Consider the following 12,118-nt stretch of genomic DNA (forward strand, 5'->3'; position numbering starts at 1 on the left):
AGTTTTAGAAATAATTTGAATGTGTATTTAAGTCTGTGGGAGCTGGGGCTGAGAGCAGCATCTAGTGGTCGTCAGTGGTATTACGACTTAAAGACACTTCAGTTTTGGCTTCATTAGCAGGTCCTTCCCCCTTATTACCTCTGTCAGGAAGTGTTGTGATCACTTTGATTTGTGTGTTTGTTTATTTGTGTATTTTTTGTTTGTTTGTTTGTTAGCAACTTTACGGGAAAACTCTTCCACCCATCTTTCCCAAATCTTCCCCACAGATAGGCCTAGGCCCTGGGACCAACCCATTACATTTTGGTCCCAGTAGGCCAAAGTTCAAGGTCACAGCAAGGTCACAACATCTACAGTTTTTCTATCTCTCATCATTGAGCAATTTTCCAAAATTCATCAAAAATTCTAAACAACTCTCATTAGCCTCCAGTTGGATCCACCTGTAGCTTAGAGCAATCTCTTGTATCTGGTACAAAATTGTCCACATCCACTGTGGAATGTGGACTCTGTGGACATTTACATTTAACACTGAAAATCCCATTTACCACACATTTAAAATTAGAACTCAACAAATATTGATGTGAATTGAATCTAATTTGACAGACACATGACTGGTACCAAGCTTCAACTTCTTCTGCTGTATGGAACAACCTGGAAACTGTTGAATTTAAACAGAAACAGTTGATCCACACGTGCACACTGTTCAGGGTGCTGGGCGGAGGTTTGTGTTCTCTGAAGTCTTTCTTTTATCTCTTTTCTCTTCTTCTCTGTCGTCGTATTCACATAAATTCCAGACAGGACTCTGCTGCTTTCTCCCAACTTTAGTCTCCATGTTTCCAGGTAGAGTGGGGACCAGAAGACGACTGGAAACCACAAGTGAACACAAGTGACGGACCGTTAAATGTCGTATGGTGCCGCTAGCTAAAATTGCTAGAGTGAAATGAATCGATTTCGTATCAATCCAACATTGATAAAGACAAAAACGAAGGGAATTTTATCCATAATTTTTATCTGTTTTAGTTAGTTTTGTAAACACAATACAGTTTCAGTTAGTTATGTCTTTTTTTTTTTTTTCTTTTAATTATAGTTTTTATTTATTTCAGTTAACGAAAATGTTTTTGCAATTCTAGTTTTCGTCATTTCATTAGTTTTCGTTAACGATAATAACGTTGTCTGGGACACAACTCCATATTCACTGTTGGTTTGTCCTTGAGGGGGTGTGTGTGTGTGTGTGTGTGTGTGTGTGTGTGTGTGTGTGTGTGTGTGTGTGTGTGTGTGTGTGTGTGTGTGTGTGTGTGTGTCAGCTGTCCTTGTCACTCCTCACAGGTTATTGTTAGAATCCAATGGTGCCCACTGGATCCCTTTCATAACACATGCAGGGCTGTGGGGTCTTTTTAAAGAAGCCCACCACTGATATGAGCGATAGTCGAACACATATCGAGTGTCAGTTCCACCTTTTAAGAGACCATCCATCAGTGCGGAGGGTGGAGTTTGTCAAAGAGTCTTAATGGGACAAGTCGTTGGATTTTATATGCGTCTGTCACTGCTGTAGTTAAAGTTTCCAGCGTTCATATAAAGTACGAACATTCACATACATTAGACTGATGTAGGAGTTTTGGACATGAGATACTTGTTCTGTATAGAGAAACAAATCCTATATTTATTTGACATGTTTGGTTACAAGTTACTTTTCAGATGAATATTTTAAACAACGGATGATATAAGATGTTATTAAAATACACTTTACCAAATATTAAAGCAGTAGTTTTCCAACTGTTTTAACCTCTGACGACTGAACTGGAGTCACATTTATGGTTTTATTACACTGGTCAACAACAAATTTATTAAGTTTTTTGAGCTGATTTAGGATAATTCTGGTGTGCTGAATCCAAAAATCACATTAATTTTGCTCAATCAGGTCAACTTTCTGAACTATGCTACATATTGGCTTTTTAACATTTTTGCTTACATTTATGGGCATTTTCACATCATATGATACAAAATTCTTTCATATTTCTTGCAATAAACAAGTTCTGAAGATTTTACTTTTGCCAATTTATGATTAATGTTTTTTTTTAATATTACAGGTGAATGAAATGGCTTCGACTAGAAGATCTTGCAAAAATAAGCCTGACGTATTCTGCTACATCTGCGGTGAAAACACCATTGTACCTAACAGGAATCAAGTCACAAGTTTCATAAAGTGTGATTACCAGTCTTATTTTGGTATTAATTATTATATTTTGTGAGAAGATCAAATTTTTCAAAATCAAATTAGCAAAAAAAACCTGACCTGATTGAGAAAAACAGATGTCATTTTTGGATTTAGTGGTGCAAAATGGTCCTAATTCAGTTGAAAAAACCTAGACAACTTGCAAAAAACATTTTTTTGTAACCCAGTATTATCAGTGTCTTTTAAATCCTTTAAATCAGGGCTCTCAAACTCATGTTCTTTAAGGTTCCACATTCAGCCTGGTTTGATCTCCAGTGGGCCGGACCAGTAAAATAATAACAGAATAACCTATAAATAATGACAACTGCAAATGTTTGTCTGTATTTAAGTGCAGAAACTCCATTAAATTATGAAAATACTTACTTTTATAAACTATTCAAACAAAAAAAAGATGTGAATAACCTGAAAAACCTGAAATTTCTCAAGAAAAATAAGTGCAATTTTAACAATATTCTGCCTCAACTTATCATTTCTACATGTGCTTTATGGGTCAGATCTACAAAGACACTAAACACTGAGGAACAGGAAGAAAAGAGTTCAAATTGTGCAGCCCAAAAAATTATCCACTATAAGAAAAAAAAAAAAAAAAGAGAGAGAACAGCTTTTCTTATAGTGGATAATTTTTTGGGCTGTTGTCTTTTTATCTTATAGTGGATAATTTTTTGGACTGTTGTCTTTTTTTCTTATAGTGGATAATTTTTTGGGCTGTTGTCTTTTTTTCTTATAATGGATAATTTTTTGGGCTGTTGTCTTTTTTTCTTACAGTGGATAATTTTTTGGGCTGTTCTGTTTTGCACCTCTGGGCCACCGTAGTTGGGGTTGGTTTTGACTCAGTTATAAAAATAAGATTATAAAGCAATAATTAGAGCAAAAACTGAAATCCTAAGTGCACTGACAGCCAGCTCCTCTACCGATCATGTGAGCTTTTTTTTTTTTTTTTTCACTTTCTTTTTGATAGACAGACAGACAGACATTTGAGGTGAAATCACTACATCAGTAATAAGATGTGCAAATACAGTTGTGGAAAAAATTATTAGACCATCAACAGTCATCAAAAACAATAGTTTCGCAATCCAGTCCTAACTCCTGTGTGTATCATGTGACTAAAACAGACATAAAAGAAAACATGGAATGAATAAAAACACTGTTTTTGTCAGTACAATGCCATAGATACTGATGTAAGAACTGAAGTGATTTTGGTTTTTATCAAGAAAAAATGTAAATGGATAGATATCAGCTCTGAAATTAAACTACTATGAACTATTTTTGTTGTTTTCATTATATTTGTCCAAACAAACGGACCTTTAGTTGGACCAGGCATTAAAACGAACAAGAAACTGAAGAAAACAAAACTAATATTTTAATGGATAAGGAGAAAGAGATGAGACAGATAATTATTTTTTGAGTATTTTATAGCTGATTTAAGACATGGGTCAAAACCAACCTGTTCACACACTGGTGTCAAACATGCGGCCCGGGGGCCAAATCTGGCCCTTGGGATGAATTTGTGAAATTCAAAAATTACACTAAAATATTAACAATCCTTTTATTTCAGGTTCCACATTCAGACTAATTCAATCTAAAGTGGGCAGGATTCAGTCAAATATTATAATAATAACATAGAAATAATGACAACTCCAAATTTTTCTCTTTGTAAATGTAAATATTTTCATGTATTTTCTCTAAAACAAAGTATAATTTTGCAAAAAATGTGAATAATCTGAACAAATATGAACAACCTGAAATGTCTTAAGAGAAGTAAGTACAATTTTACCAATATTCTGCCTGTTATTAAATGTTTTGTGTGTTTGTAGATCCACTGTGATCTGTAAGTTATAATGTACATGTGGAAATGATAAAGTGAGGCAGAATATTGTTAAAATTAAACTTATTTTTTCAGTTTGTTCATGTTATTCACATCTTTTGAAAGGACAGTTTGTAGATGTAGACCTGTTCATAATGTAAATTTACTTTTTTTCGCTCTAAAACAGAAAAATTTGGAGTGGACATTATTTATATATTATTATGTTATTATTTGACTGGTTCGGCCCACTGCAGATCAAATTCAGCTGAATGTGGAACTGAACTAAAATGAGTTTGACAGCCCTGTTTTAGACTATGTTGTGAAATTACACTATAATATGAACAATCCTTTTATTTCAGGTTCCACATTCAGACCAATTCAATCTAAAGTGGGCAGGATTCAGTCAAATACTATCATAATAACATAGAAATAATGACAACTCTAAATTTTTCTCTTTGTAAATGTAAATATTTTCATGTATTTTCTCTAAAACAAAGTATAATTTTGCAAAAAATGTGAATAACCTGAACAAATATGAACAACCTGAAATGTCTTAAGAGAAGTAAGTACAATTTTAACAATATTCTGCCTGTTATTGAATGTTTTGTGTGTTTGTAGATCCACTGTGATCTGTAAATTATAATAAATAATAAACTTTATTGCAGACACAGGTCCATAAACCACAAGAACACAACATACAGAATAAATAAAATAAAAAGAATAAAAAAGGAGATTAAAAAAATTAAGCACATTATAAAATATACAAAGTTCTAATGAACATGTGTAAATGATAAACTGAGGCAGAATATGGTTAAAATTACACTTATTGTTTCAGTTTGTTCATGTTATTCACATTGTTTGAAAGGATAGTTTGTAGATGTAAACGTTTTCATTGTTTAATTTTACTTTTTTCACTCTAAAACATAGTTTGGAGTTGACATTATTTATATATTATTCTGTTATTATTTTACTGGTTCGGCCCACTGCAGATCAAATTCAGCTGAATGTGGAACTGAACTAAAATGAGTTTGACCCCCCTGCGTTAACATAGTAGACGATAACAGAAAAGCTAAAATGAGAGGAAGGTGAAACACATGAAAAAGTGCACAGACTCCAGGCCTATTGTAAGACATACCACCTTTATTAAATGCACAGTATCACAAGGAACAATTCCATTAATTGTGGATAAGCTACTCACATGATGCACAAAGCATTGGATTGATTGATAGAACTGGTTGATTAAAGCAGGATTAAATCTGCCAGGGGAGCACACCCACTCCCACACACGTCCACTCATTCACACACACTCACACACTTTCGCTGCGTACATCACACACACACACACACACACACACACACACAAACATAAGTCACACACAAACACATTCTCATCTCTTCGTCTTCACACAGTACGTAAAATTCGTTATCTGCACAGGAATGAAAACTGTTGTCTTTTTTTCTTTTACCATATATTTACAAAAAAATCGTCACCCCTCCCCCCCGATATAGATTACATTCAAAAAAGGTCCCCACCCCTCTAGATTACATTCAAAATAATATACTATTCATGATGCAAAGTCACAGTTATTCATCTGAAAGAGGATCAAAATAAGCTACAGTCAGTCAGAGGGCTGAGTGGCAGTGGTGGGTGACCTTTGACCTCCCCACCTGTCTGCTGGGACACCTGTCAGCTAGGAGGGGTCCTGATGTGGGTGTCAGAACCAGAGTCTGTGGTCCTCCTGCAGACACACGGACGGACAGACAGACAGACAGCACCGCACACACCCTCCGTTTGAGAGCTCCCCATCACAGTGGAGAGGAAAGTGGAGATCTTTTTGATTCTTCTTCTTCTTTTAATCTTCAGAGAAAAAAACGCATGTTCAAACAAAGTCCTCTGCAGATCAGAAGTGGCAAAATAAAGGATCGTTTTCCCACCGGTATTATGAACGAGCACAAAGAAAGTATACAATGTGGCACAAATTAAATCATATTTACATGTAGCATGTATTGCCAGTGGCCCATAACACATTGTCTTCAATAGGTGTCGCACAGTTTGGACATGGTACCTGCTTCAAACAGAGTATACTATTAAACAGAGCCTACTATTCATATAGACAAATATCAGAACTGTACAGAATGGACGGCTATTTATATACAGCAGACATGTGACTATTATACAGAACTGACAAACGCTGTAATAAAAACACAGAGGAACATAGAAAACTGTCATCGAGGACTGAACTCAAGACTGACATGGGTTATGGTCAGTGTATACAAAGAGTATATTTAGCTTTTTTTCTGGGAAGTGGAGGTGGAAAGTGTTCAGAGCTGAGCACAGCTGCTCAGGTTGTGCATTCAGGGGGTTAAGTAATGCTACAAAGTGCATTTAATAGAACCGTTTAAATCAGCAAAAAGCCTCACTGCCTCTACATATATATATATATATATATATATATATATATATATATATATATATATATATACTATATATATATATATACACACACATATATATGTATGTGTATATATATATATATATATATATATATATATATAAATATAAATCACGATAAACACAATAACTGAAGCTGTTCTTACAAACATTAAGAAGGACTTTGTAAGACACAGTCTGACCACCTCACATGGTAAATCATTAAAAGTGCATTATGTAACTTTTTTTACTTAAAATATACCCTTTTTTTTTCAAATTCTGTTTAATGAACAGTGATCTAACTTAAAAAATGAGCCCACCAAGGTTATTATAGTTAACAAAAATGAACAAAATGACGAAAATTAAAATTGAAAAAACATTTCTGTTAACTGAAATAAATAAAAACTATAATTAAAAGAAAAAAAAAAAAAACTAACTGAAACTGTATTGTGTGCTTACAAAACTAACTAAAATGTATAAAAATTATGGATAAAATTCCCTTAGTTTTCGTCTTTGTCAATGTTGATAATGAACAAGAAATTGAAGGAAACCAGGGGTGGTCTAATAGTTTTTTCGGTGACTGTATGTTATATATTCTATTCTGTCTGATTCACTGATGACATCATCATCCACTGGATTCAGCTCTGCTCACATTCTCTGGGTAAAAGCTACAACAGTGATCGACAAAGCTGTGACATGTACAGTCGCTCGCTAACACAACATATATAACGATCAATTAGTCAAAATCCAGTTTTACATAACCTGACCTGGCTATAATTCTTAATAATGACTCCCATCCTTTCCCAGGTGAATTTCAGCTCCTTTCCTCTGGACGGAGGTTTTTAGTTCCAGGTGCAGGACACAGCGTTTAGAAAAACTGCTTTGTTCCTGTCGCTGTCACTGAGCTCAAGAAGAAATCGAGACATTACACTTTATTTACTTATTTTTACATTGTACTTTATGAGTTCGGTAAGTGGGTTAATCAGTTTGCACTGCAGTGCACCGATTGCCTTGTTCTCGCAGCCCTTCCATTAGCTTAGCTTAGCTTAGCCTAGTTTAGCATAATGGCTTCATTCCAATAGAGGGTATGTACATCCGTCACTTCCCCCTAGGCCACGCCCCTCTCAGTCAGACTGAGCGGCAAAAACAAACCGGCTCAACATGGCGGAGTATAGCAGTAACTACAGCGAGACCAGGAAAAATGTGGAATATAAGATGAAATTAAAGACAGTTGGACTGGACATGGATCCATCCAAGCTACCAAACAACAGCTGTTCTACCAACACTGATCTGGGACAGAAATCACCTCTCCTGACATTTACATGAACCTGAGTTCAACGCCGGGAAAATCCCCAAAGCAAAGTCTGAAAGCATCCAGCAGACCCAGAGTTGTGTCCATCCTGGTCCAGGTTCATTAGAGGATTCCAGCTGGTGAGTGCTTTAATTCAACATACTATTGTTTTGGAGGTTTTGTGTCAGTGCAGACAGATTCTGTTGGCGGTGATTTCGGCGGTAAAGGCCCAGCAGTAGTGCTCACAGTTCACTACTGATTTACTGGAGCTGAACCCTTAGTATTGACCCAAGTGAGTGGATGATCTACTGGTACTGTGGAGATTTAAGGAGAGTTCACATCAAATACTGGATCCAACACAGATCCAACAGCTGTGTGCTACAGTAGCCCCTTATTTGGAAAACTAGGTTAGCCTCAGTTTAAGCTAGTTTACAAATCATGTAGAGCACAAGGTTCACAATCACACAACTGAACACACAAACGTTTCAGTTCTGAAACATAGAACTAAATGACAGATGCTAACATTAGAGCTTTACTAAGAAGGAACGTTAGCCAAAACCAGATGGAATTTAAGGGATGATTTTACACAAGAACACAGCAGAAATGAACGTTACCTAACACGAAATGTCCACCACAAATCCAGGTTTGGTTGTCTGGATTCCAGTTCTTTCTCTGAATTGCAGCGATCCATCTGCTTCTTGTGTCTTTGGCTTTAGGTCTCCACTAAAACGACAGCTCCCAGTGCTTTTTAAACCTATTTGTGCGATCAATGGCACAACAGCTCTGCCCCATTTTTTAGATTGTTCTAAAGTTTTCGCAGTATTCAAGCCAAAGCTGCTAATCTACTCCCTCTTTCTGCCACTCAGTGGACGGAACCGCGGTGACTTCCGCTAGCGGTGACATCACGTGCAGACCCTCTATGGTCAGATGTAGCCAGGCTTTTATGGGTAATCCGTAGTATTTTATGAGTGACTTTCTGAAATTCAGTTCTCCCTAATCATTCCTTTAGTCCAGTGGGGTCAATATGATCACAAATTGAGGCTCAAATCATGGTGATGTGACTTACAGCAGTAATAAAATCTTGAGAAATAAAAACTCATGCAAAGCTAAAACGGTAAAGGAAGGTCTGCGAGAACAAGGCAACGCAAACCCTTCTGCTCACTGATCTACCTCATTAATACCTCATGTAAACCTTTATTCGGGTTTAACATTTCCATGTAAACAGAAGAGAAAATACTTTAGTTCCGAATTAATTTCTTCTGGAAAAATAAATAGGATTTAAAAAAACATCATGTAACCGTACCCTCTGTCTGCAAAATAAAGTGACCTTGAACCTTGAACCTTAACTGAATGTTCTACTCTCAGCGGGCTTGGTGCAGCCACCAGTTACACTGGTCTACAATTTTTTAGAAATGATTTGCTTCAGACATTAAATGTGCTAAATGTTACGTATTTTAATCAGATTAATTGGAAAATAAATGACAAAAGTGCCAGTTTGCTGATGTTTTCAAGGTATATGATTAAGTGTTATCCCACATATATATTGGTTTATGTACATTTATATAATAGTTTTATAAATCTTCCACTAAATAGAACCTGTAAAGTGAATGTATTCTAATGTGCAGACAGTGTTTTGAAGTAGATCTTGTAGCTCTGAGACTAATATTCCTTTTTGAGTCAAACCCATTCTCTCGTTAATTCTTGAATTTCACATTTTGACCCAAGGCTGTATCTTGGAAACTTCAGCCAACCAGCATTTTTGACTTGATTTTTCTTTGTCAGTGACTCATGTGGTAAAATTTCATTACTATTATTCTGGAAGCATTTTCCTTGCAGACCAGTGTTATCAGCAAAAAACAAGTTGTATATAAAAAAAAAAAAAACAAAGTTACATAATGAACCTTTAATGTTTTCGCCTTTTATCATAGTCAGGAGAACAGGCCTGTTGGAGGTACCGCAGACAGTTCACTACAGCCGTCTGCTTCTATCTTTGTATCGCTAACATGGTCTGCCTGTGCAAATGTGCTCGAGCGCTGCCTGGGACACAACGTCGTCAGTCAACAGCTCCCCTGGGACTCTTAAACGAACCCTTTAACCTCTGCCTCACAGCCCACAACATCACCGTGAAGATTAGATTATGTGGATAATTAACAACAAAACAAATAGCAACTTCATTTAAAAAAATAAAGAAATAACACACTGGTATATTCAACCTATGTCTGTGCACACAGTAAATTGCATCTAAATGCCCTGTCAATCCCTTTTTCTTTTTAGAAATTAGGCAAAAATGAAAACGTTCATAAGTTCGTCTTCTCTTATGAATACAATCTCATCAACATCCACAGCACTAGTCTCTGAAGGTGCACGCTTCAGTTACAGATATATGGGCCACTGAACAACAAAGACTTGCTAAATGGCATTGCTGGTGACTGAAAAATAAAACAAACCAAGAAAAAAAAAAAAGAACTGAGCTCATCTTTTTCAGACAGGCAACAGCTCCAAAAGTCCTCATTTTCTGTGCTTTAGATACATAAAAATAAAAAAAATCAACATGGCGGAATGAGTGGCGTGGTCTAACCACGCCGATCTGTGACTATAAATGACCTTTTAGTAATTAGTGAAAAAAAAAGAAAATAGATGTTTACAGAAAATATGATGAAGACGATGACATTATTTTCAGAACATGGCTCAAGAACAGGTTGAAATGAGCAGACAGATTGTACATATATGAAAATAGTCTGTCATGTAATGAGCTGCTGTATCTTCCAGCAGAATCTGACCCTGTGTGTGTGATTCTGCTGCAGAAACACACAGCTGTCTACAAACAGGAGTCCACACACTGTCCCTTTGATGAGACACGTCCGTTAACCTTGAGTTCATTTCTAATACAGAATACAGGAATGGCTTTTTAACCCATAAAGACCCAAAGACCCACCACCGACCAAAAGCATCCACTGATCTAAACTGTTTCATACCTGTCCATCCATTAATCCTATCAATACATGGAAATAATGAGTGTAAATACAGTTGTTAGTAGCGCTGGGTCTTTCTGGGTTAATGCAGTTCATGTAGAGAGAGAATGTTTTAGTGATTTTACTGACGATCAGGATTCTTTTATTGTTCTGCCTTTAACATATAGGTTTAAGGATGTGATATAAAATCCTGTATGCATTTTGGTTTTTCTTTTGTGAAACATGCCTCAATAAAGTCTGAAACTGGAAAAAAAAAAGAAAGAAAAAAGGAAAACTGGAGCAAATCAAAGTCACTTTGAATTTAAGGCTTTTCTCAATGTAATGAGGACATGGACGGTAGCATTTACAGAAACATTTACAGTCAGGTACTGTACACAGATACACACACACACACACACACACACACACACACACACACACACACCTTCAGGCTTATCCTTTCTGTCTGTTCCATCATGTGAAGCCACAACACACTAACACTTCTACACACACACACACACACACACGAGCACACACACACACACACACGAGCACACACACACACACACACACACACACACACACGAGCACACACACACACACACACACACACAGAGTGGTGTCTCAGCCCAGTATGTCCAGGTAGACAGGTGAGGCCTTGGCCAGGCTCTGGAGCAGACTGTGGATCTCCTTGATGTTGAGCCTCATGTAGGGCTCCCTCTGCCAGCAGCCCAGCATCAGGTCATACACTTCCTTAGGACAAGTACGAGGACGCTGCAGCACACGGCCCTGGGTGATGCACTCGATCACCTGCAGCAGGACACACACACACCACAAGCATAAATATATACATACATACATACATATGTACATACATACAAACATACATACACACATACACACATACATACGTACGTATGTACATACATACATATTTACATACATACATACATATTTACATACACACACACACACATATATGTATATATATGTATATATATATACACATACACATCTTCTGTATTTTTATTTATTTATGTATTTATTTATTTTACAGTTGTATGTCTTTTAATCTATTCTTGTATTTTACTGTGTTATTTTGGTTTTTATTTATTTTCTGTAAAGCACTTTGGTACACTGTGGTTGTTTTAAAGTGCTTTACAGATAAAGTTGGATTGGATTGGATTGGATACATACATAAATATATATGTAGATACATACAGTACATACATACATACATACATATAAATATACATACATACACACACACACACACACACACACATATACATACATACATACATATAAATATAAATACATACACACACACACACACACACACACACATAAACATACATACATACATATATACATACATACGCGCACACACACATACACATACATACACACA

General features: G+C 36.2%; 1 protein-coding gene across 1 annotated transcript in view; it reads right to left on the minus strand.

Annotated features, from left to right (window-relative positions):
* Window positions 1-11,012: 11,012 nt before the first annotated feature.
* ntrk2b (neurotrophic tyrosine kinase, receptor, type 2b) overlaps window positions 11,013-12,118 on the minus strand; it is a 35,660-nt gene continuing 34,554 nt past the window's right edge. The window contains exon 17 of the mRNA XM_030151123.1: window positions 11,013-11,517. Coding sequence (XP_030006983.1) covers window positions 11,332-11,517 — 186 coding nt within the window. The 3' untranslated portion in view covers window positions 11,013-11,331. The remainder of the gene's footprint in view (window positions 11,518-12,118) is intronic.

The sequence above is a fragment of the Sphaeramia orbicularis genome, chromosome 12 (genome assembly GCF_902148855.1).
Source record: "Sphaeramia orbicularis chromosome 12, fSphaOr1.1, whole genome shotgun sequence".
NCBI classification, from domain to species: Eukaryota; Metazoa; Chordata; class Actinopteri; order Kurtiformes; family Apogonidae; genus Sphaeramia; species Sphaeramia orbicularis.